Source organism: Chrysemys picta, chromosome 1 (genome assembly GCF_011386835.1).
Source record: "Chrysemys picta bellii isolate R12L10 chromosome 1, ASM1138683v2, whole genome shotgun sequence".
NCBI classification, from domain to species: Eukaryota; Metazoa; Chordata; order Testudines; family Emydidae; genus Chrysemys; species Chrysemys picta.
Window position 1 is genome coordinate 32,217,563 of NC_088791.1, and position 26,641 is coordinate 32,244,203.

Sequence of the window (26,641 nt, forward strand, 5' to 3'; positions counted from 1 at the left end):
ATCCAGACTAATAATATTAGCCTAGAATAGTAAAATAATAACCCCCTGTAAGTGCCCACCATCTTCAACCACGATCCCTTAAAAAAAAAAAAGGGGGGGGGGGCGGGGGCTGGAAATAGGTGGCCTCCGGGAAAGGTTAATACTTAAAACAATACTTTAAATGCCACCTAGTAGTTAATATGCATCCACGCTCTGTTCTGGGCTCCCTTAGTCCAGTATGCTCTTTACGAAAACTTGATTAAGTGAGCTGCTGCATTCTGCACTAGCTTTATTTAACTATGGCTAATGGTCCCAAGATGTAGACCCATGTTGCAGTATTGTAGTCTTGAGATGACACAGACGTGCAGCTTCATTTAGGCAGTCTGACATTTCCTCCTAAATGTCTTGCCATCATCTTGAACTGATCATACCTGAACTCCTTATCTTTCATCCCACACCCTCTCTGCTCACCCCATTCTCTGTGATTGTTGAACACACTATCGTCTGTAATGTAACTTAAGCCTGAAAGGAATCGTCAACTCCTCCCTCCTCCTCCTCAGCCAACACCTTCCAGGCAGTGTCCAAATTCTACTACCTCTTCATCCACACCACTGTGGTCTGACATCCTTTCTCACCCGACAGCTAAAATTCACATTCATGCCTCATCATCTCCAGCAACTTCCCCTGGCCTGCCTGACACTTACATCATCCCCTCTGTTCTGTACAAAACATGGCTGCTAAGATAACTTTTGTGGCTCATTGTTTTTTCTCACAATATCTTGAATCATAGAATATCGGGTTGGAAGGGACCTCAGGAGGTCATCTAGTCCAATCCCCTGCTCAAAACAGGACCAATTCCCAACTAAAACTAATGCCTCTGCCCTGTTGCCTACTTTCTCCCCTACTGCATCAAGTTGAAACTTCATGTCTTTCTTCCAGTTCCTGTGTAATTCTGCCCCTCCTTATGTATTCACATCTGTCTTTTTTTAATCATCTCTCCTCACCCCCAGACCCTCATCCTCTTCTATCATTGATGTTTATCTGTTTCTCCCATAACAGTCAGAGACCATGCCCTCAGTATGTTTAGTAGAGCATAATGTGGGATCTACTGAAAACAAATCATGTAATTTATGCTGCCTCAGTAGCAAGGGTCAAGGAAAAAAACTTTAGAAAATTCTACCAAGCTGTCAGTAGAGTGGTTAAGAATTGGATAAACCTTGTTCTTCATCAGAGCTGTCTGAATCTAACAGGCTCCATCTGCTTCAAACGATGTACCATTCAAATAGATCCACCACCTTCATGGGAGAGGTGGGTTCTGACTCCAAACCAAAGAAGCCAATGGTCAAACCATGACATGTACAATAACCACTTCCCAAAATTCCAGTCCCATCCAAAACCTATTAGTTCAGATCTGATGTGTTGTCTGCTTATGTAGTTTGTCTTTTGACTTCTCCATTAATTTAATACTACTACCAGGACACACACGTTTTCCAGCCATAACAATAAAGTCAAGCAATTCCTTTCACTTACTTTAAATAACCAGTGATAAATAGGTCATAAATTGCAGAACAAGGTATACAACAAAATGGAAATCCCCTGAATGCTGATTAAATAAATTTTAAAGGGAAAACATGCACATTGTTAATAGTGCATATTTCATAATTCTCTAGGCTTTTAACTAAAGCCAGGAGAAACTAAGTGGTTGGCTTTCAAGAATCACTTAACATAGAAAATAACTTCGCTTTCCACCAGTTTGTTATCTGCATACAAAAAGTATATTGTAAATTAACTGTCTCTTGACTTTAATACAGAACCTATTTGGCAAAATGGCAGACATATTGGAAAAAATCAAGAAGTAGGTTTATATTTTTCTTTTTCTCCTAAATAAACCATTTGAACAACCTCTGACCAGCTGAAAACAAAATGCTGTAACAACTATTTCTGTTTTGTTTTTACAGCTTGTTCATGTGGGTCCAACCAGAAATAACACAGAAGCTATATATTGTTCTATGGGCAGCTTTTATTGCATCCTGCTTCTTTCCCTACAGGATTATAGGGCTTGCAATGGGTAAAAATTACATATATAATGTTTATATCACAGGGTAGACGTAGCTCTTTACATTTTAGAATTTGTTTCTTGAAAGACCTTTGTCATCCTTCCTTCAAAACTTAAGTCCATACATTAAAGCACCATATTTACTAAAGCATCAGCATTGTTCTTGGCACTGTGTAAGATGCACAGAATAAAGGCACAATCCCTGTCCCATGAGGCACACAGTCTAAAAAACAGAATAGACAATGTACCAGGAGACCTAGTGAATGGTAACTTTGGGGAGGGCGGGGGCGTTGTACAAAAAAAGGCATGGTGATGATGTACCATTGACATGGGTTAGAGCAGTGGTTTTCAAACTTTTTTTGCTGGGGACCCAGTTGAAGAAAATTGTTGATGCCCGCGACCCAATGGAGCTGGGGATGAGGGGTTTGGGGGAGGGGGAGGGCCTCAGGGCTGGGGCAGAACGTTGGGGTGTGGGAGGGGGTCTGGGCTGGAGGTGCAGTCTCTGGGGTGGGGCCGGGGATGGGGCGGTTGGGGTTCAGAAGGACTTCTGGGTTTGGGGGGGCATTGGGCTGGGGCAGGTGGTTGGGGTGCAGGAAGGGATCAGGGCTCTGAGCTGGGGGTGAAGGCTCTAGGGTGGGGCCAGGGATGAGGGGTTTGAGGTGCAGGAAAGGGCTCTGGGTTTGGGGGGTGAGGGCTGGGGCAGGGGATTGGGACGTGGGGCTGGGCGCGGACTTACCCCCGGCGGCTCCCAGTCAGTGGCGCAACCGGGGTGCCTGTCCTGGTACCGCGGACCATGCTGCGCCCTGGAAGCGGCCAGCAACAGGTCCAGCTTCTAGGCAGAGGCATGACTCTTGCCCGCAGGCACCGGTCTCTCCCACCCCCATCCCAGCAGCTCCCATTGGCTGGTTTCTGGCCAATGGGAGTGTGGAGGCAGTGCTCAGGGTGGGGGCAGCATGTGGAATCCTGTGGCCCCCTGCCTAGAAGCCGGATCCGCTGCTGGCTGCTTCCGGGGCGCAGCGCGGTGTCAGAAAAGGTAGGCACTAGCCTGCCTTATCTGGGCAGCACCGCCGATGGGACTTTTAATGTCCCGGTCGGTGGTGCTGACCAGAACAAGGCGACCCAGTGCCTTGCATGCCGCGACCCAGTACTGGGTCGCGACCCATGGTTTAAAAAACACTGGGTTAGAGTTTGAAGGCCTCTCAGATTTTCAGGAAGTGTGTAAAACAGTGGCAACCTGGGACGTAAGTATGAGGCATGGCGGGCAGCAGGGAAGAAGTCAAGAAGCTGAGAATGGTTGGGAAAAAAACGAAAGAGCAGTGACATCGTTGGTCGAACAAGGACAATAATGAACAATAACAGTAGGGGCAAAGTTGTCCCTTTATATTTGTCCCTTCTTATATTTGATTGGTTTGGCCAGGGGTAGCCAGTAGAGGGATTGAATGGGAAGGAAAGCTGTATGAGCAGTGGCCAAGGATGCTTTTTGGCTGCTGCTTTCAGTATGCTATGCTTCTGAAGTGTGTTTGGGGGGGGCAGAGGGGGTGTGTTTTTGAAATGAGAAATCAGGAGAGAAAAGCCTCTTCTGTGTAACATGTGACCATGTCCTGCGAACTAGGAGTACCCACCATGCACAGGTGCTGGAATTAGGAGTGTTAGGGGTGCTGCCACACCCCCCGGCTTGAAGTGGTTTCCATTATATACAGGGTTTAGTTTGGTTCAATGGCTCTCAGCTCCCCCACTGTACAAATTGTTCCAGCACCCCTGCTACCACGTCTCTGTAATGAAGCTTGTGACTGTCATGTGTGCAGTTCTTAAACTGTAGGTAATACTTTAAATGTGGTATTGACTTTAAATTGCTACACTAGATTAAGCACCTACTACACATATTGGATCACTTTGTATGGTGGTTGGAATTCTTTTCCCAATGGCTTTTAGAATGAGATTTCATTCACTCTGAAGACTCCTTTTAAAATCATTAGTCCCTGTTAAGAGATTAGAGGTTTGAAATACGTTCAGTAACCTAGCATAAAGGAAGAGGATCTTTTGTGTAAGATAAGAGGACATAATCAACTGTCCAAGAGCTCTGTGTTACCATTTAGATTAGAGGGGATTACTGTTTTAATACAAAAATAGGCAAAAGGGCATCTCTCATGTTTCTCAGTTCTCCATCTGAAAACAGCAGATGGATGTTTGAATTTTTTCAATGCTTCTCCGCATTAAATACTAAACTTATGCAAAGAAACCAAAATTATAGCTGCAGAGATTGTGCAGTTGTAGCTCCCACGTTCTCCACTTGAATTACTTTTGTGAGACGAAAGTGTGTATGTGGATGTGCTATATTTTTATACCGTATTGATTAGAAATATACACCTCTACCCCGATATAATGCGACCTGATATAACGCGGTAAAGCAGTGCTCTGGGGAGGGCGGGACTGCGCACTCCGGCGGATTAAAGCAAGTTCGATATAACGCGGTTTCACCTATAACGCGGTAAGATTTTTTTGGCTCCCGAGGACAGCGTTCTATCGGGGTAGAGGTGTAATTGCAAAAATATGGTTTATTGATGGACTTTATGGAAAATCTGACAGTCTTAATGCCAGTTACTGTGTTTGCTAAAAACTGATTTTTTTCAATTGTTCAGGACTTTATGCTGGAATTAAGTTTTTCCTTATTGATTTTATCTTCAAACGATGCCCAAGACTTCGAGCTAAGTATGATACTCCTTATATCATCTGGACAAATTTGCCTACAGATCCTCAACTCAAAGAAAGGTCTAATGCTACAGTGTCAAGACGGGTAAGTAAAGTTTCATGTTTTTACATATCTGGCAAAGTCCACTTTTTTGTTTGTTTGTTTCCAGTGACTAGAGCACATTGAGGGAGGGGTAATTGTTAAACCTAATTTTAGTGTTCACACTTCAGTGGCAGTCTGATGTTTTTATTTTTAAATCCAGGGTCCCAATATTCATAAAGTGACTTGCTTTTTTGTGGACAAAGGATTTTCTTTTAGTTTAAAAAAAAAAAAGTGTTTGGGTGTTCTAATGTTTTTACAACCAGAAAAATTACTAAAAATAACATCTAGATATCCATATTAGTCTGTATTTGCATAACAAATTTGCTTACATCACAAGTAAAAACAAGGTTTTTTTCCATATGCCAGAAGTGAATACTCAATGTGCTATCTGGGTTACCCATATAAAGAATCACTGTGACACGTAAAAGTACCCATAGGATAATAAGTAGTTTAAGTTTAATAGTTTAGTTTTAATAAATGATTAATAGATGGTTGTAAGAATGTTAGACATAAGTAGAATGTCTTATAGAGATGGTTAGAAGTGCTTCAGTAAAAAACATGGTAATTGAGTATAAACCCATGGTCATAAAGAGCCTTCAACGTTTTGGGCTTTAACAATTGATTAACCATTTATTAAAACATTATTAACTCTTTTATAAATTATTTATACATGTACCATGAATATAAACTGCAATCTCATTCTGCTTTGTACATAATTACTAGCAGTACACGTTTTGGAATAAGAAACAGTAACTTTGCTGATGCATGAAGCAGGTTGGAATGCAATATGCTTTTCCACATCTTTGAGCTTGATAGTGTTCACAACAGTAAAACTTTGCGAAGATTAAGATGGTACTTACAAGGAATGCTTACATGCAATAGAGCTAGATAGACATAGAATTTTATCTGAGAATTTTCTATAGTGTCCCTTACCATAATATCTGAGTACTTTGACAATCATTTATAGCAGTGGTTCTCAACCTGTTTTCATTTGCAGACCCCTAAAATATTTCAAATGGAGGGAAGGCCCCTTTGGAAATGTTAGACATAATTTGCGAACCTCCGGGTCTGCGGACCAGTTTTTTCTATCGTAATAACAACCTTTCACTGACCCCTTAGACATAGTCTGCGGACCCTCAGCGATCCACGGATCACAGATTGAGAACCACTGATTTATAGGACTGTAATCAACCTTTTAAAGGACAGTATGTCTCTTCTGTTACCTGGAAGATTTTTAAAATACTAGTTTTCTAAAAGTACAATATTTTCCAATAGATGTGATTCCTTCCCCCCCAACCCCGCTTTCCCCACTTTGATAGTGTCTCGTTTCTAAATTAACCACTAGCACTCAGTAAAGAGAGGCATTGTCAGGTTTAACAAACCTGGCTGTGGATCCAGTCTGTAAAATTACTGAATGAAACCAAAAGTGGTAGCCAACTTTATCCCAAACCCATCTACTCTCCACACAATCCTTAACCATGGATAAGTGTTCATGATTCAAGACTTTTCTGAATCTCTGACAGGAGGACTCATGCTCTGTTTTTAAAAGTAGTGCTAACATTAAACCAGCTACTTGCTCCTTAAGCAAGGGACTGAGAATGAGGATATAGTACAGTCCAAGTACTGGGAGCATAAGACTCGCACCGTACAGCTTTTTTATTCTTTCCTGACCTTTTCCACTGAGCCATCCTTGTACTACAGTAACCCTAAAGGCAAGATGATAAATAGCCCATGTCTGCTTAGCTCTTTTGTAAAACTTGATTCCGTTTCAGTGCACAGATCTCATTCGTTTTGAATTTTTTCATCTTGTAGGGCTAAATACTGAGAGTGCCACAAACTTACAGTGAAATCAGAAGCAGCAGAGGGTAGTCAACTCTTCCCAGGATTGTGTCTCTGTACAGATTAAGGGCTTGATCCTGCACCCACATGTCAGGCATGTGTGCATTACCCAGCTGGTGATGCATGTGTGTAATGAGAATGGAGCCCTTCATATGTAATTTCTGTGAAAAACGCCAGCCTGTAGAACTGTGCGTTGTGCTACCAGTCAAGACACAAGAAAATAAAGTGCAAGAAAGCTTTCCAAATTCAGCTGTGTGCTGCCTTGTCAAAATTCAGGCTTTGGGCTAGATCCACAAAGGGCCATAAGACTTATAATGCCTAACTCTTAGGTGCCCTGCTGGCAAACAGAAGTCAGAGCCCTTACTTAGCTGCCCGAGCTCCCTTTACAATGCATGAGGAGAGGTAAGCACCTGAGAAAGGGATTCTCAGAAGTCAGAAAACTGAGCAGGGAGCCACCTAAGTTAGCCAGTAGGAAATGCCAAGTCCCACACCTCAAAGGGAGTTAGGCACCTACCTCTGGGGCAGAGGGAGATAACTCCCTGCACTCAGGATTCCCAGCTATGAATCATCTCCTTGAGTTAGGTACCTAAGCCAGGTCAGCCCATTCTGGCAAAAAAACGAGAGAGAGATGTCCCCTATAATCAGTAGCCCAGTGGTTAGAGTTCTCACCTGGCATGTGGGAGAGTCAGGTTCAATTTCTTACTCCAAATCTGGCGCTGTGTGGATTTGAACTTGTGTTCTGTATGCTGGGGGAGTACTCCAAACCATTGGGCTACTGGATATAATCATATACCCTGCAGCTAGCCACAAAAATTCCCAATATCTGCACCCCCAGCTGTCTTTTGTGTATGGCCTGTGCTCTGAGCAGGCCCTCTAGATTGGGTCCTGCAGGCGAACTAGGAGAGGGAATGCCTCATTTGAGAATCCCACCTGGACTAGGATGCAGAGCAGTTTGGTGGCATCAGGACTTAAGCAGTTTTACAGATGCCTACTAGCCAAAACGTAGGCACCTAAATTCCCTTGGCTCCTATAGGGTTAGGTGACAGCTGAGTAGGAGTTTTAAGGATCAAAGGGGTACCTAAATGTTGGATTTAGGTGCCTAAAGTGGCAGTTAGGTGCCTAAGTCACTTTGTGGATTCACCCTTTATTATGGGGCAGCATCCAATGACTTAGGAGGTTTGTTTGAAAGTTGATTTTGCTTTAGCACATGATGTTTGAGAAATCTCCACTCTTTTATCATCAGTGTGTAATAATAACCATGCCAGTTTTAAGAGTGTTAGCCTGGGAAATTCAGATCAGCTTCCAAAGTTGGGAGGCCAGCCCACCCTAAGATAAAATGAATAATTAAAATGGTGTGCTCTAACCACTGATAACTTGTTTTAAATTGCATTCATTGTGTGCAATTTCTTGGTATGTGAGTAAAATCTTGCAGCTTCATTCAATTCATGTTTTATTCTGTATATGATACTGTTAAATAGATTTCACTTTTTTTCTTTTGTCACTGTCACATTTGTGTTTGTTGTTTCTTTTCCTGCTAGCTGTCAGGGCATGAAAAGGTATGGATCTTAGCGTGGAAAACTTTCTTTCAATTTGAGCATCTGTGTTCATAATGAGCTGATGCTGTCTTGTGTGTGTTCTTTTAATGTTTGCTTTTTTTATTCTTTCTTTATACTGAGTGTTCTGGGTTTGTTTTTTATCTCTCGAAGACAAATCTTAAATGCTGCTACTGGTTATATATTAACTGGGCCTGGGGAAGTCCCTCCTAGCAAATTAATTTGGGTTGTGTGCAGTGACATATCCACATCTAATCTGATGTACTCCTTGGTGTGCAGAGACTGTATTTAAATACAGATGCCTCTTGCAGAATATCTTTTGGAGGCATGAGACAACATCTGTCTAAAGAATAAAATTGCAGTGACCCAACACCCCTTAAAAATTATCTTCAGATGGGATATTAGTACATTATGGCATAGCAAGCATACTATGGTATTGTACCAAGTCCAATTTGTGCTGGAGATAGCAAGAATGCTATTTAAGGTTATTTTTAGCTATCTTTTTAAATTTGATTTTAAATGAAAATTAAAATTAATAATTAACTAATCATTTAAAGAGTGCAATTAAATATTGCTGTTCAAATTAATCCAATTTATTTCCCTGCAGGTTCAAACAGCATCATCAAGAAGTTATGTGGGTTCAGGTGCCCCAACTGGAGTAAACAAAGATGAAGACAGTAGTCGTTTTCATACCACCAAAAGAGGCAATTTCCATGAAGTCTTTAACCTATCAGAAAATGAGCGTCCTTTGGCAGGTATTTGTACAGATATTACGGTTACAGTCTTGGGAAAAATTTACTCTTTTGAACTAGTCAGACATGTAATTTGAAGTCTGGGCCCCTGTCTGCATATCCCAGCATTATTCAGAAATGAACTGTATTATAATATTATCTACTCTAACTTGATCTCCCATCTATACCAGTTTAAAGTAATCTTTTATCTATAAGATGTTCTGAAAGGACCCAGTGCTCACACACTGGCTTGTCTGTTGTGGTAATACAAATTTGATAGGGGAGAAAAGATGCTTAGTCAACTCAGAGGAAGTAATGTAACTCATTCTTTGAAACAAATATTTTCACGTTTGGCTATAGAGCAAAAGCTTTGCAACCACAACATACATGAAGATTATTTGCAGGCTATGCTGCTTTTTATAGGAGAACTGTCTAATTGATGGGGAGCCATCTGTCTGATTTTAAGACTTGCATCTTTCTTTCTTTTCCTAAAACTCTTTCCTTGACACATTTGATTGTGTGTTGTATTTTCTGGTAGTATGTGAAAATGGTTGGCGCTGCTGCTTGATTAACAGAGACAAGAAGATGCCCACGGACTACATTAGGAATGGGGTTCTTTATGTTACAGAAAAGTAAGTCATTGGCACTTGACAGTACACTGTTCCCTGTCCTCCCTCCCCAAACAGACTTATTGGGAACTCATTTTCTTTTGTAAATACAGTTAAACAAAGAAATGCAAATATAAATGTAGTCCTGTAGGAAAAACTTTTAACTACCTAGTCTCCTGCCATTTGGATATACAATGTTTTTTTCATAATACTAAACCTATAGAGAAACTGTATAGGGTAACGACAGTTAAAAATTGGAGCATGGTAGGATTTAACAAATGTATTAGGTGTCTGAAATGTTTGTAGATGAGCAAACCATAGCATCAGTGTTTAGTATGTTAGCACTTGTTACAGTGAATTGGACAACTAAATTATGAAAATGTAAAGCACTAGCTACTTTTATTAAGTGTGTACGAGCATTAGCTCATTATAATTTACCAAATGTTCTGTGTTTTGCTGTGTATTTTGAGTGCTGTGAAAACCCTGTTAAAAATGAATGTATGGCTTCTTTAAAAACAAAAAACACAGTTGACTAAGTTAAGCTTTGGTTTCAAAATCAAAGCCGTTTTCTCTGCACACACTGAATGGGTATTACTAATGCTGTTTGGGATCTTAAACTGAAATTCCTTCAGTGTATTAGAATCTAGTGGAACTAAACCTAGGCTATCTGTATACTGTGCCCTCTAATGATGGTGATAATTCTTCTAATGTCTAGAATTTCAAGCTTTATTTTAGCATATCTTCAGGTTTGTCTGCATTACAGTAGTGTGCAGCTAAGTCCAACTGTTCATTAGTTTTCACTTGGGAGGGAAGGGGGTTATAAGGATGAGGTGGGGGGTTTTTAACTTTCAGTAGAGTGGCCTACTTTTGCTATCCTTTAAGATTTGTATGTTTGGTCTTGTTACCTAGACTTTCACTGTAAGGATATGAGTATGAAATGTTTGTGCATGCAGTAGATTACTGATCTTTTAGTGGAATTAGAAGTTCAACTGATGGAGTTTGAAAGTTTTTGTTTTAACATAAAATCATAATTGGAAATGACATTTTTCACACAATTTCTTGCACGGCTGTTTTTAATGTAGAGAATTTCAAAACTCTTTGGAAGAAGGCAGAATTTTAAGAGTTTTGGTTTTCAGATTATTGTACCAAATAAGCACTTTTTCCCCCTTTGTCTTCAGTTACTTATGCTTTGAAAGCTCCAAATCTGGCTCTTCTAAGAGAAATAAAGTTATTAAACTAACGGAGATAACAGATATTCAGAAGGTATGTCTTTGTTTTGTTGAGTGTACAGTAATATGGGAAGATCACTTTTTTTGTTCCATTGCAAATTTTACTTTGTTTTCAAGGAGTGTATCTTTAAGAATCAGGTGGTGGGGCTTTTGATTTTATAATGCAAGTAGATATGCAATCATCTGAGCAAAGGTGACAAATTTATAAAACTATTTAACTGAACATTGGGGTTTTCTTAATGCAAAATTGGGATGAATGCGAAATAATGCAAAGCAACTCAGTTGAATCTTCCAGCAGAAGATGTTTACAGAAGTGTATGGCATGCTTTGAACTCACAATAGCTCAAATGCAAACATTAGGGTTCTTTTCTGATGATACCTTGTAAATCAGTCTTTTCCTATTGAAGACTGATTATAATATAAAACTAAGCTGGAAACTGTGACTGGGTTCTTCTAGTTCAGTTTCCTGAAATCCTCATTCTTCCCTATTTGATTTCATGGAATTGAAGGCCAGAAGTGACCATTAGATCAACTAGTCAGACCTTCTATATATCACAGACCATTAAATTCCATCCCTGTTTTGAGCCTAATAACTTGGGTTAAACTAAAGCATTTCAATGGGAAAGTAAATTTTTGTGCACCAGAGGCAGAGTACAGGAGAGACTGAGGTGTCCCCACGACAGATCTGTGGCCCCTAAAATGGCAGGGAATTGATTAGGTGGGATATACCCAGGTGACATTTCACTTCCTTCTCAAACTGTCCCTCCAAAATTGAAATTCTTTCCTCCTGGTGCCTCTTTATCGCTACTGACAGGTGAACTGCCCTTCCGATCTCAAACTCTCAGCCTCGGTAATGTTTGACTCTCTTCTGTCTCTTAGTATGTCATCATAGTTACTTTGTCACCAAAATTTTACCCTTTTCCTGCTCTCTTAAAATCCTGATCCATGCCAAATCCCTGTCCTATGTATTACTGTATCCTGCTTCTTGCTTCACCCCCTCCAGTCCATCCAGAATGGGGCTCCGTACCCTCCTCCCCCTTGACTTCAAATTTTTGTCCAGCCTCTCATACACACAGCTATCTCCAGTATTGTGTCTAAGTATTCTTTTCCTCTACTTTAAATACTTCCTTAAATCTTGTTGTTTCTTTATCAGTAATCTCTCTTTCATGCTGACCCAACAGTGGCAAAGATGCTCTCCAGCTCTCGTCATTAGGAATGATGGTTTAATCTCTTGTGGGACCTTTTAGGTGGTAGGAAATAGACTGAAAACTGAACAATCCCACAAAAGACATGCCCCAGCAGAAACTTACATTCTTGAATAGTATTTCTGGCACTTCCTTTTGCTTACCTTTGGTTTCTATTCAAGTGCTCCACTCTTGCCACAGTACTTTTGAGAGGCAGCGTACAGTACATAGTTTATTGGATTTTCAGTGTACTGCTTTTGCATGATGAGGATTCTTTAGCCCAATAGGAAGCTGATTCCTGCCACTGTACCTCTGAATTGTCACTTATCTATATTTCACCTTCATAGTATCAGTTTGTGAATTCTATTTCATTTGGAAAATAATCTTTGCAGTTGTCTTTTTAAATGCCATGTCTGACACTTTAAACACTATAAGTAGGCAGCTTTTAGGAAAGCTTCAGGGGTGGGTGGGAGGATCCACAGTAGATGGGTTACATCACATTCTCTTTCATGCCCATTTGTAATTGTTCAGCCTGTAAAATATCTTTGTTTGTTTTTTGTAGTACAAAGTGCTCTCTGTTCTCCCAGGGTCAGGGATGGGTATTTCAGTATCAACACCATCTACACAAAAAGTAAGTAGCCAGCTCTATCTGTATTGCTGCACTGCACCCTCATGTGCTCAGGGTTCCTATTCTGTTTTAAAAGCAACAAAAATGCCCTCCATTTCTTTATAGCTTGTGACAGGGGGCGGGGTGTGTGTGTGTGTGTGTGTGTGTGTGTGTGTGTGTGTGTGTGTGTGTGTGTGTGTAAAATTTTTGCTCTCACTCTGTTTTATTTAGTTTAATATATTTTGGAAGCTGAGTGTATCTATTCTATAGTATCATTGACCTTGTCTGACTTGGTTCATTCAAGTGGAATCAAACAACTCTGTTTTAAAATGGATTTACTTCATCCCCTCACCTGTGGTACCCACAGCTCTCTTACGCCAAACTTAAATTGACCATTTTTTTACCAACCTCCTTCATGGCAATCATAGGAGCTGTTAGTAACACTGCTGCAAACATGTTAGAAACTGGAAGCTGCATTCTCTGTATGTAGTGCCTTGGAGTGATGGTGTCCACAATGCACTCAAAGAGTAATATAATTGGGGTACTTTGAAGGCCAATGTGAATTTTGACAGGTCCTCCAAAGTGTGGCTGAAATCTACCAAGTTTTCCAGCTTCAGTCATGTGACTTTTCCAAGAACCTATGAACTAAAAATTGAGGAGGGTTATGTTGTTTAATAAGCATTTCAGGTTTACAAAAAGCCATTCTAATAAGCTGGGAAATATTATTGAACCTTGATAACTAATCAAACTCATAGTTTGCAAAGAGGTTTCTTCTGATTCATATGCTAGTTAGTGTGCTGATCCTTCTACACCATGCCTGGGCATGCATTTGAAAATTATTTTTTTTAAAGATAATTTTAATAGACAACTAATTACTCAGGAAGTCTAAATTGGAAATCCACTGACCTGAAACTCAGTGCCACTGTGCCATTTTAGAAATCATAAGACTACTTTAAAAGAGCTCGGTCTTTGGTTACCAAGAAGGCTTTATAGGTCCCAAGCAGTTGGAAAGTGAAATAGGACAATTGGTATAGAACACCTATGAACATTCTCTGCAAATGATAGTTGTGATCCAGTGCACTGTCAGAGGAAAATGGTAAATGGAAATGAAATATCTGGGGGAGGTTTTCTTAGGAATTGAACACTGAACGGATTCTTAGACTTTAGGAAAAAGCCCCTTCTAACTTCCATTCAGATCCTGTTCATGTTTCACTGGACCAAAAAAACCTAAAACTCTCTAATAAAGGCTCCTTAAAAAGGAAGGGGGGAGAAAGGTGTTAATTTGAAAGAACCTGGTCAGACTTGTCTAAAGACTTCAGGAAAATTTCTGATTTCCTTTAGCCTATAATTTGGTTTGATTTTTTTTTTTTTTGTCCTGTAGCCATTAGTGTTTGGTGCCATGGTACACAGAGATGAAGCTTTTGAGACAATTTTCAACCAGTATGTGAAAATAACCTCTGCAGCATCGAACAGCGAAAGCTAGTATCTTATCTTCAGAAGATCTAGAGGAGACTTTATTTTACAACTTGGTAGTGAAAAATTGAACATTCTCATCTATTTTGCAATAATTTTTCTTGTCATATGGTTTATATTCTATCTGTTACATGAATCAAGTGTATTTTATATATGCCTTCATGTTTGTTTTTAAGGTTTTTTTAAAAAAACAGTGAAAGTGCTATCATCACTATTAGCCTTGCACATTAAGCACTTTCACTGTTTATTTACTGACATTAAAAGCTAGGAAGATACTTGGAGAACTGACTAGATATCAGACAGACGGGAACAGATTCATCCCTTGGGTATCTCCATTGATATCAGGGATTAATTTTGCCCACTGTCTGTTGTATTTGCATGAGTTGAAACACATTACAATAATCTGGTGTGTGTTTCTTGAGTACAACAAGCACTGAATTGGGTACTTTATGAAACCAGTATCAACACCTAGGAAATATCACTATTAGCTGGTAAGAATATTGATATTAAGGCAATTTTTCTTGCTGATTTCTGTACTCTAAAAGGGTTTATTTTTGAACAGTTTGACCTGATTCAATTTTTCCTGCATACATAGTTTCAAATTCCTTGTACAGTGAATTCAGCATTACAAAGCAGAAGGAAATGTTTGGAACGCTATCTTCCTTTTCTGATCAACCAAAGTACAAGAGGAAGAAAAGAACTGTCTGTTTTTTGAGGGCAGCAAAACTTTGTTCATAAAATGTTAGGCAACTTATATTTGTATTCCTATTGATATTTGTCATGGAAGGGCTCAATAATTGTACTTGTACATATAATGTAGCAAGATGCACGTACATTCATGCAAAAAGACTTACTGGGCATCTTTTTGTGATGCGGGGGGAGTTGGGAATAATTACGCCCAAGCAAAACTTGAGATCAGCTTCGTATGTTATCTATTCATTTGTATTTGAGATTGTGGTGGCAGGGAGGTTTTCTGAGAGTCCCTTGTAACAGAAATGTCAGGATAGTGTAGCAAGTGAAAGCATTATTTCCAGAAGAAATTATTCTATTTTGATCTCCCCTTTCTTTATTCAATTTTTCCAACAATAGAACCTGACTTTGCCAAATGGAGCAGTGACACTGGGCCCACCTTCTCCATAGTTCTTTCTCTATTGACGGGCAATGCATATAATAACATTAGTCTTACTTGAAATTTTGAAAGTTTGCATAAGCCATGTACTATTAAGCCCATCTGAGAGTTTAGGATTTCATCTGCATTCTCCTAAAGGCACAGCAGAATGTATACAAGCCCCCCAGTATATTTTCTCCCTACTGCATCTTTTGAGTTTAGTAGTATTTTTCTTCCCATAAAACCGATGAAGATAATTCTGTTAGCCTATCTAAAAAATGTTGACTTTAAAGTCAATACACTTCTTAGTTTCTAGTTAAACAAGTTTTATGGGACATCATTACCTGGAAGATCTTTAAACAAACTCCAGGGTTACATTCAGTTAAGTATAACAACAATACAAAGATCCAGGGGAAAATGGCACTCTGAAACTGTTGAAACCTATTTCAAAGTGGCAGTGAAGATAATTAATTTTAATATTAATATGAATATTTAATGACAGTATTTCTCCATGTTGTATTTAAAGTTCATGTGCATTGGGACTCACAATTGAATATTTAAGGCACAACGTTGTTCATGCTAAAGCTCTGTGCTGTAGACATAAGTATATAAATATGTAGCACAATCTATCTTAAAGAATTTAAAATTAATATCCATGCACTGAGTTCAGGAAATCACTTAATCATGTATTCAAATGTCCTGAATAGTTATGGACTTTAGGACATGCTTAAATACAGTACAAAGGGGGATGTTTTCCTGAACCAGGCCTTGAAAGTTTACAATATAATTTAAATTGGTAGGAGATCCAATTACCCACTATATAACAAGGATGTTAACCAAATACCATTTTGAAGCTACTTTCATTTGGCAAATAGATATTCATTTGGCATATACAGGCTTATATTTAAGTAAAAATATTACTTTTAATTTTGCAAATTTTTATTTAAAAAAGCAGTTTGATTTAAAGAGAAGAAATTGTCATTTATCCAACAGCAATTTATTATATAGTTAAACTTTTCTAAAGCCTCCTTTAAGCATCAAAGTGGCAGATGAATTACAGTAAGTGGCGAATAAATAAGCATTTATATAGCGTAATATTATGTACAACTTAGTCATATTCATAGTTCATTCAGTTTGTCTTAAAATCCCTTGGGTGTTTGTGAGGTTGTCATTTTTTGAAGAAACAGAAGATTATATTTTTACTGAGCAAGTGGTTTTTCTTATTTTTGTATCATTTTCAAATGTAATTTTTACCTTCACTCTGGTCATAAGGCACTGGTTTCAGTGTAATTGCCGGTAACTGCACTTATTACCTCCTCCCCTCACTGACTGACTGACTAGTATGTAATATTGTCCTATATTCTGGTTCCTGAAAGACTAAAATATTGTTGGGTTGATGATGCCAGGACAGTTAACAAGACTCATTTTTAAAGTAGTAGTAAATCATTTGCCATCTTCCCAGACTTAGACTCCTCCTTCAGAAAATATACTCTTTTAAAACTTTAGTTTGGTCAACAAAGATAACCGTCCTACTAATGCTAATTTGTCATTCAAAATTAATCTGCACTTTAACAATATGTATTTAAAAAAAAATTGTTAAAGCAGTAAACTTATTGCAAACTACAATGCAACATTGGTTCATTCTGATAAATATAAAATGAACTGGATTTTTTAAAGAGTAAAATGTGTAATATAACTGATTAAACATTCATGTATATATTTTCAAAGTTCACTTTACATTAGGTTACTAGAATTACTGCAAATTAACTGCTCTCGTGTTACATAATTAAAGGCACTAAACAATAACTTCGGTGCGCTTACTTGTGAGTATTGCTACACTTTTGTTTCTCCTGAGTCCTGAAATGCTGGGAGGCAGTGGGCAATTACATAATTTACTTGTGTAATTACACTGAAGTTAATAATTTAAAATTTACCTTCCTACATACAATTTGCAGTATAGCCGCCTTTTTGATTCAAGGTTGAGTGGTGCCACTTAATGTAAAGTGTTACTTTTTGACAGCAAAAAGTGACGTTTTTGCCATACTATTGTTCATTTGCTGTCATTTGTTGTAATTCTGTTGATGTATATGGTTTATTGTTGGATCATTCACATTTAATTTGTTTAACTTCTTTCCTAGAAGTGTAGTGGTTAGTTTGAGTTCCTTTCAAGAAAAAAAAGGGAGATGAAAACTTACCACATTTATTATTCATCAGTGACCATTTAAATACAAATTCCTGATGAAAAGCTCAGATACACCATCATGTTTTTCTGTACTCAGTCATTCTTGTGAGGTCAGATTGAATATAAATGAGCTACTTATAAGTGGCAACATTGCACAAAAAAGCCAGCAGCAAAACCTTATTACTGTCCATGCAGACCAAGAGAGAAGATATTTTACGCGAGAGTGAAGAGGTGAATGTGTGTACGTTTTTTTTTTTTTTTTTTGGCAACTTAAACTCCTACAAAGAAAACTGGTAGTTTTTATTGAATTCTGTAAATTTTGGCAGATATTTAATTTCTGTTACTAATCATTGAAATAGAATGGATGTTAAAATAGTTTTTATGTCTGAAGTTTGTCTATTTTGAAGTTGTAAATAATTATGCATTGGCAGTGTAACTTTTGTTCAACAAAAGACTTATACTGTATGAAGAGTTGAAATAATGAAACAATTTGCCCTGTACATTTTTTAAGAATCTTGTTTGTTTAAAAAAAGTATTGTATAAATTATAATTTTTATTTAAATAAACCTAAAAATGCTTTGTGCTAACAGGTATGTTTTTAACAACTTTTCATCCTTCAGTGCAAGCATAGTCTTTCTTGATTTCCACAGACTGAGGTTAGTGTAAAAAATTTTTTTTGGTATGTTTTTATAACCGCATCAAGAAGATCAAATAGGTAACAGGTTTTTATAAGTAGCAATATTATAAAAATTCAAGCAACAGCTCATATCTACAAACCGTTATTGAATTTGTTCATATAGCTTTTTTGATATTAAGAAAAAGATAACATTTTTCTGTCTTCATGCTGTTCAGATTTTTTTATACATATTCTTTTTGCAGTAGTGGCCCTTAACATTTTCTGGTTTTATCTAAGATAAGTAAATATGCTTACCTGAGAATATGATGTATTCCCTTCTACATGCCTGTATTTACTGTAAGAAACACCATGAATGTTACATATACAATTGGCAAGAGTTCACAGCCCACCCACTGTAACTATCTATTAGTATGCACGTTTGGTTTTTAAAAAGTATGCTCATTCAGAATGTTTTATCAAACAAATAGGCATTTTTTAATAACTTTGCTAAACATTTGACGTGTCTACATTATATTGCATTTAACACAAATGAATGTGGATGAGGAAAGAATATTACCCATACATAATACAAATTTCCCTAGTTTCTGGAAAGACACCCCCCCCCTTACCACCACTCCTTTCCTCGTCTTCCTCCGCCCCCCCCCCCAAAAAGTCTGTTCACAAAATAAGTGCGGAAGAGAGAAATTTTCCTGTTCTGATCCTTTATTAAGGGCTAAGTTCCAGTCCCTCACTATAATCATACTAGCTGGATTTTCCCCAAGAGAGTTCCACACGGCCTAGGAGAGATAGGAGGAATTCCACTTCCAGATCAGGTTGTACCATGGGCTATAGTTACCCTGCTACCTATGGACACACTGTGTAAGGGGTGGGGCGCAGTAGGAAATCCCATAATCACTGATCCAGTGGCCACTCCTGCACCTGATTCACTCCTCTGCACTGATGTGGCTGAAGCCTCCAACAGAGCATGCTTGTAGTGTCCATGGTGTTGAGAGATTTTGCACAGGTCAGTACATCCTGAGCCTCTTGTGTAGCAGCACTGCACCAGTTCCATGGCCTGTTGGAGTACACATGCCTCTGCTGCCAGTTGATTGGTTTAGAAATACAAAACCAGCGGTTTGAGACTTCACAGATTAACTAGTCCAGCCATGTTGCTGTGCCACAACCTTCCTCATGCATTTCATTCCATCGTGATTTTTCTTTTAAATGAGTACGTGTTGCTTCTCTTATTCTGATACGTTCTTATTCTAATTCTAATTAAACAGCTGGCAATTTCCTGACTGAAATTTGTCAGTTCTAAAAAATTTTCTTTGACCATGCTCATGTCCCTTTTGTGTGTGTTTCCATGAATGTTTGTGCAAAATGAGTTTTATTTGTACCAGTGCTCAGAAAGTGAATTCTAATCTGCATGCCTGAGTCTGAGGCATGCAGGCTTAAATGCTTGAAGCAAACAAATGTTGATGAACATGTTCAGAATTTGGATTTCCAGTAGCAAGCTACTGAGTAAACGAAACTTGTGATTCTCAAACTTTTCTAAAATAAAATCATGAAAATTGTGATTGTTCTGACAGTCTGTGAAAGTGATTATATGAACTGTTTATTACACAACTCTAACTGGCCTGGGAAGAAAGCAAGTGTGCCAGCTCTTACTTGTACAGCATCATAAATATATTCCGTTTTTTAAAATTAGGAAATAGGAAACGATGGTATCCTGTGGTGCAGAATCCCATAGGCTTCATGGCATTTACATTAGTTTACACCAGAGTTGAATTTGGCTCTGTTACTTTAAAATGACCTCTAGAGCCAGATGTGGCAGTCTGGTTGACAATAACAGCATCTTCACCAGGGATCTTTATGATGCATTATCTAAAATAGTTTGTCAGCAGGCCACTGGTTCCTTTAAGAGATTCAAATGTCTTTCCTACATTATAAACAAACTACTAAAGCTGTAAGTGATTCAGTCTGTTTTCTGAATCACAGAAGTAGGGCATTTTCCAGTGAACAATCCCCCATAGCAACAGTATCCACAACTCAGTTGCTGGCAGCCTTTTAAGTGCACGTGCACTTAATAAGATGTCTTAGGGAGACAGTTATTCTCAACATGTAGGTTTGAGAATATAAAGATTTCTTTAAAGCTGGATTTACTCTGTATTTGAATGATGTGTTGGACGCTTCTCTGTCTTTGGACATTTATAGATATCTAAGCCCTTCTTATTTGGTTACATGTTCTTTACCTTTGTGGTATTGAGTTTACAATCAAGTCAGTGGTAAATGCCTCTATTTGGGATTTAAATAAAGGGTGCAATATTCCTTTTGCTTCTCCACTTTTCTTGCCAACTTCTAGGAGAAAACTGACTGTACATAGCATTACTTTATTTCAACCTGCCTCTTTCTATACCCTTTCTTCTCTACCAGTTACTGATCCTGAGGTGTCTTGATTGCCACCTGGCCTCTGGGGTTCACCCACTTCTCTTTATTAACTTCTCTTGCATCAGCTCTTATTTCTCCCTGTCATCTGCTCCTTCTGGCTCCAGCCTTCAGTGTATACTGGAGTGCCCTTCATCCAAGCCCCTTGACCTCCCTTTTTTCCCCAGTTATCCCCTTTCTCTGTGATTTTTCCCCCCACTCTATATTTTGGTTTTGGGTGACCTCATCTGTTTACATAATTCATGTGCTATCTGCATGTTTAAGTGAAAAATTTCTCTCTCCATCCTGCCCTATTTTCTATCTGATATAGCTCCACTGTCATTGACGCATTGTCATGGATGGCCTGGTGCAAGCTCAAACTCAATGTGGCTAAAGATAAGTGGCTTTTTTGTCTTCCCATGTTCTCTTCACTACTCTTTCTCTATTGCTGTGGACACTACAACCATTGTCAAAGTCACCCCTGCTCATCGGTGGCTGCCTTTTTTCTCCCTTCACATCTGAATAAGTTTTGGTCATCTTCACAACATCTAAACAATCCAGATCTTCCTGCCCTGCCAGCTAAAATAAGTGTGTATATCCTAATCATTTCATGCTTCAGTTATTGCAACCTCCTCCTTTCTGGCCTCCGTCTCAGCCCCTCCAGACTGTACAAATCATAGCTGCTAAAATTATCTTCCTTGCCCTGTCAGGGTCATGCCCTCTATGGATCTTTCCACTGGATCATATTTGCTCATCGTATCAAGTTTAAACTTTTCACTCTTGCCTTCAAGGTCCTGCACAATTTGGGTTTAACTGAGGTCAGAGTATGGTCCTTATTCTGTACGCTCTTTCCAGCACAGACAGAGAAACTATTTTACAAGACCTTCCATACAAATGCAATCTCTAGCTTCATCCAACAGAACATGTGCTTGTAGGAGGAGAAGAAACTAGAGCTCACTGGATACTGGAAGATGATGTTTGGGAACATTTGTTTGAATTCCAAATCACTATCCAACTGTCTTTATCCAACCCTCTGAACTCCTGTCCCATTTGTGAACATTCAGGATGGGACTGTTCAGTGCTGACCTAACTTTGCTCTGGGAGGGAAGTTAGGTGGATACTAAGTACTTTGGAAAAATCCCACCTTAGGTCTTAGTTCAGGTGAATGTAGCAAGAATGATTGCTATTTGCATAAATACGTGTGTTTGCATGGAAACAAGTATATACACTGGTTCCTACTCATCATGAATTACTCTCCTGTGTAAAAAGTCATCCAGTTTGCAAAAGATTTGTGAACAGAAAAAAAGGGCTAAATTTGCAATAAATATTTGCAAAGAATAATTCAGCCAGGTCTAGGAAAAATGATTGATTTTAAGGAACACATGCTATTTTAATTGATATTTACGAGTCTTCTGCTAGAAACTGGTTTTTGTCTTGTTGAAATGTAGACCAATGGCAAAATACTGAAAAATTTCTGGGGTAAATTTTCAATATAAATGGGATACATGGTAGTAGCTATAATTGTTGTGCACTTAAAGATGCATGGAATCACATGAGCTAATTTTCAACTGTACATTTTTCAATTTCTTGCTCGAAAAGCCAATTGCTCAAATACTTAGGGGCATTTTCTACTGCTCTATCTGTTTAAAAGCCCCTATCTTTTTAATTACAATATTGGGAGAGACGGTTGCAAATCACTGAGATTTTCTCTTTAGAGTTTCCTGTGTGTTTGTTCCCGCTCCAGCTAAAGTCTCATGTATTGAGCAGAGCTGCAGGAACTGAGCAAATTTTACCCTTCTACCTGCAAGGGTTTGTTGGGGCATCTACACCAATGGCAGGGTAACGTTTCACCTGCTCCTCTCTCAAGACTCCCTCTAGTGATGCCCAGCAAATATGGAGCAAGGAGGCGGCACAGCAGCTAGTTACCTAAGAGCTTTGCAATCAAGAGAGGGAAAGGTGAGAGGGCTCCAAAGGACACAGGCGGGAGGAAGCATGGGAGTTCTCCTTTGAGTCTCTGTTGCTCCCCCTTCTGTCCTACCTGTTTCCTCTTGGAGAGCCTGTTCCTCAGCTGGGACTTGCAGGTCACTGGCGTGTCAGTTTGGAGCAGTCTTTCTACACCAGGAGAAGCTGTGTGCATAGAAACCAGCTCATCCCTCTTTGAACCCTGTCAAGGGAAAGACCACTCTAGTGTTATGTACATTATGGTGTTTGCATGCAGATGGGGCAGGTATTTTATTAGCTCTGGGCAATATCACCACACCCAGGAGGAGTTAAAACTTGGGAGTCAGAACTCCGAAGTCATGAGATTGAAAAACAAAACAGGGATTTGGGTAGTTCTTACACCTCCCCTTCCTGGCATCGGGGTGTGTGGGAGAGAGACAGACACACAATTACAGGTTGAAATCGCATTCAGAATGTGCATGCGCAGACATGTGATTGTGCGCTCCAACTCCCTCCCATTGCCCAATCCTCCCGACTTGCAACCTCTTGCAGCCCCTGCTCTTTTTCCCAGCATCTCCTGGCTTCCCCCACTCCTCCAGTTCCTTGCTCCATCAACACCTAATGCAGGCTCCAGCAGCCTCTCGCTCCCCCAGCTCCCACCTCGCTGCAGGCTCCACACCTTTTCCCCTGGATTCCTACTTCCATTAGTCCACAGTGGTGGTGGTGGTGGTGGTGGGGGGGGGTTAGGCTGAGATCGCAGCAGAGTTTCCTGTTCCCCCTCAGAGCACACAGGGCTGCCCTGATATTGGAGGCAGAGGCTATGGCTGCCTGAAGCACAAGCAGCATCCAGCAGCCAACAGGGAGAATCTGCAAGCAAAATTCCTGAGGTGACTGTTTTATCACTAGAGCCTCGACAGTCAATCCGATGCTGTGACCGTGCAAGTGCTGGCAATGCAGTTAGGATCCTAGCATTCCATTAAAGTGCATCTGTGTGAAATATGGGCTCTAGCACATGGGTAGGTGGCACCCGAGCGGCTGTGTTGATAAAAGTCAGGGCAGGATGGCTCCCCAGCCTTAGAAATGATTTTGGTGAACGGAGTAACCTGGGCTTTCGCAGGTACCCAGAGGAAACCCAAGCATATGAATGTTCTCCCGCCCTTAAATTATTTCCAGGGCTGCTGTGTTGCATGGTCTGTAAAATTCTTAAGCAAACTTCAAAGGATCAATCTTGGATTCGCGTGAGTTGGCAGCAGATGCAAATTCAGCGCTGCCAGCCTGCATCAGAAGAAAGTTAATGGAAGCCTTGCCTTCCTCAACCTTCCAGTCTTTCTGGTTCTGTTCTATTGGCTTTACAAAGTGGAGGAGGCTTGAGCTATGGAGAAGGGCACTGAAAGAGACCGAAGCATGGAATATTTTGCTACAATGGGTGCAGTCTAAAAATGTTGTTTGATCTTCTGAAGTGCAATTGCTTTGGAAGTCATGTAGGGATTTTGGGTTTATGTCTGCTATTGAAATAGTGTCTTTAAAATATTTCTCTATGTTTGAAATGTAATGACTGAATTTAAATGTGGTTTACAGGAAGAAAGTTTTACAGTAGGTGTGAAAGCTGGTTTCATATCAGTTGCTTTACATTAAGCTATTTATATTTTTCTGTAATCGGAATGCTTAGATGCTTCTTACCAGCTGTATATTATAATTATTGGACACTGATAACATTTTCCTCACTGACAACCACACAAAACTATAATCATGTTTTGGCTGCCTGTATGTGTTCATAACTACTCAAGAGTTAAGGCAATTTTTTTTTATTGGTGACAAGGATTTACTCAGCTCGAATTGAACAAGAATCTTTTGCAACCTGTCAGCGTTTTTTATTGCAGTAATCTCATTACATTGTTCACAGACAGATCAGCTGCTGCGCAGACCTATAATCCCTCAACTGAAATAATTTGAAGGTATGTAAGCAAAGTAACAGGACTCTGAAGTGTGGGAAACCATGTGATAAACAGCTCTGTCAGAGCTCCGTTTTGTCAGACATTGCTTAATTCAGGCACAGTGTTGCCAACTCGTGAGATTTTATTGAGGCTTGTGATTTGGTGTGTGTCTTCTATCCCCAGCTCCTGTAGTCATGGGAGTACATGACAATATTGTTTCACTTAAAATAAATGTTTCCAACCCTCAAGACAGCAGAGAAAAACTTGAAACTTAAGAGTTCAAACAGCAGAAGGCACATAAAATGAAATCTGGCCAATGTGTGCTTTTAAAAACCATTTTCAAGAGAAATGAACCTGATGGCTGATGTAATTGCAGAGCAATTGGCCATTATCTTTGAAAATGGGTGGTGATCGGGAGAGGTCCCGGATGATTGGAAAAAGGGAAATATAGTGCCCATCTTTAAAAAAGGGAAGAAGGAGAATCCAGGACTACAAACTAGTCAGCCATACCTCAGTCCCTGGAAAAATCATGGAGCAGGTCCTCAAGGAATCCATTTTGAAGCACTTGGAGGAGAGGAAGGTGATCAGGAACAGTCAACATGGATTCACCAAGGGCAAGTCATGCCTGACCAACCTAATTGCTTTCTATGATGAGATAACTGGCTCTGTGGATATGGGGAAAGCGGTGTGTTATTCCTTGACTTTAGCAAAGCTTTTGTTAGTCTCCCACAGTATTCTTGCCCGCAAGTTAAAGTAGTATGGATTGGATGAATGGACTATAATCATAGAATATCAGGGTTGGAAGGGACCTCAGGAGGTCATCTAGTCCAACCCCCTGCTTAAAGCAGGACTAATTCCCAACTAAATCATCCCAGCCAGGGCTTTGTCAAGCCGGGCCTTAAAAATCTCCAAGGAAGGAGACTCCACCACCTCCCTAGGTAACGCATTCCAGTGCTTCACCACCCTCCTAGTGAAATAGTGTTTCCTAATATCCAACCTAGACCTCCCCCACTGCAACTTGAGACCATTGCTCCTTGTTATGTCATCTGCCACCACTGAGAACAGCTGAGCTCCATCCTCTTTGGAACCCCCCTTCAGGTAGTTGAAGGCTGCTATCAAATCCCCCCCCCCTCATTCTTCTCTTCTGGAGACTAAACAATCCCAGTTCCCTCAGCCTCTCCTCATAAGTCATTTGCTCCAGACCCCTAATCATTTTTGTTGCTCTCCGCTGGACTCTTTCCAATTTTTCCACATCCTTCTTGTAGTGTGGGGCCCAAAACTGGACACACTACTCCAGATGAGGCCTCACCAATGTCGAATAAAGGGGAACGATCACGTTCCTCGATCTGCTGGCAATGCCCCTACTTATACAGCCCAAAATGCCGTTAGCCTTCTTGGCAACAAGAGCACACTGTTGACTCATCCAGCTTCTCGTCCACTGTGCCTCCTAGGTCCTTTTCTGCAGAACTGGTCCCTAGTCTGTAGCAGTGCATGGGATTCTTCCATCCTAAGTGCAGGACTCTGCACTTGTCCTTGTTGAACCTCATCAGGTTTTTTTGGCCCAATCCTCTAATTTGTCTAGGTCCCTCTGTATCCAATCCCTACCCTCTAGTGTATCTACCACGCCTCCTAGTTTAGTGTCATCTGCAAACTTGCTGAGAGTGCAGTCCACACCATCCTCCAGATCATTAATAAAGATATTAAACACAACCGGCCCCAGGACCGACCCTTGGGGCACTCCGCTTGAAACCGGCTGCCAACTAGACATGGAGCCATTGATCACTACCCATTGAGCCCGACGATCTAGCCAGCTTTCTATCCACCTTACAGTCCATTCATCCAGCCCATACTTCTTTAACTTGGCAGCAAGAATACTGTGGGAGACCGTATCAAAAGCTTTGCTAAAGTCAAGGAATAACACATCCACTGCTTTCCCCTCATCCACAGAGCCACTTATCTCATCATAGAAGGCAATTAAGTTAGTCAGGCACGACTTCCCCTTGGTAAATCCATGCTGACTGTTCCGGATCACTTTCCTCTCCTCTAAGTCTTTCATAATTGATTCCTTGAGGGAGGACCTGCTCCATGATGTTTCCAGGGACTGAGGTGAAGCTGACTGGTCTGTAGTTCCCCGGATCCTCCTTCCCTTTTTTAAAGATGGGCACTACATTAGCCTTTTTCCAGTCATCCAGGACCTCCCCCGATCGCCATGAGTTTTCAAAAATAATGGCTAATGGCTCTGCAATCTCATCCGCCGACTCCTTTAGCACCCTCGGATTCAGCGCATCCGGCCCCATGGACTTGTGCACATCCAGTTTTTCTAAATAGTCCCGAACCACTTCTTTCTCCACAGAGGGCTGGTCACCTTCTCCCCATATTGTGCTGC

The 26,641-nt window shown here is 40.0% G+C and overlaps 1 protein-coding gene and 1 long non-coding RNA gene across 6 annotated transcripts in view; one reads left to right on the forward strand and one right to left on the reverse strand.

Annotated features, from left to right (window-relative positions):
• Positions 1 to 19,533, forward strand: part of GRAMD4 (GRAM domain containing 4) — a 116,657-nt gene extending 97,124 nt beyond the window's left edge. For 4 of the 5 annotated variants that reach the window (XM_008179000.4, XM_008179011.4, XM_008179014.4 and 1 more), the window contains 9 exons: positions 1,791 to 1,834; positions 1,938 to 2,047; positions 4,675 to 4,829; positions 8,204 to 8,221; positions 8,826 to 8,973; positions 9,488 to 9,581; positions 10,736 to 10,820; positions 12,533 to 12,601; positions 13,959 to 19,533. In XM_008179000.4, coding sequence (XP_008177222.1) covers positions 1,791 to 1,834; positions 1,938 to 2,047; positions 4,675 to 4,829; positions 8,204 to 8,221; positions 8,826 to 8,973; positions 9,488 to 9,581; positions 10,736 to 10,820; positions 12,533 to 12,601; positions 13,959 to 14,060 — 825 coding nt within the window. In that variant the 3' untranslated portion in view covers positions 14,061 to 19,533. The remainder of the gene's footprint in view (positions 1 to 1,790; positions 1,835 to 1,937; positions 2,048 to 4,674; positions 4,830 to 8,203; positions 8,222 to 8,825; positions 8,974 to 9,487; positions 9,582 to 10,735; positions 10,821 to 12,532; positions 12,602 to 13,958) is intronic. The other variant, XM_042848650.2, reaches the window with a different exon arrangement.
• Positions 16,345 to 26,641, reverse strand: part of LOC135973108 (uncharacterized) — a 37,285-nt gene continuing 26,988 nt past the window's right edge. The window contains exon 2 of the long non-coding RNA XR_010589806.1: positions 16,345 to 22,544. This is a non-coding gene — a long non-coding RNA (uncharacterized LOC135973108). The remainder of the gene's footprint in view (positions 22,545 to 26,641) is intronic.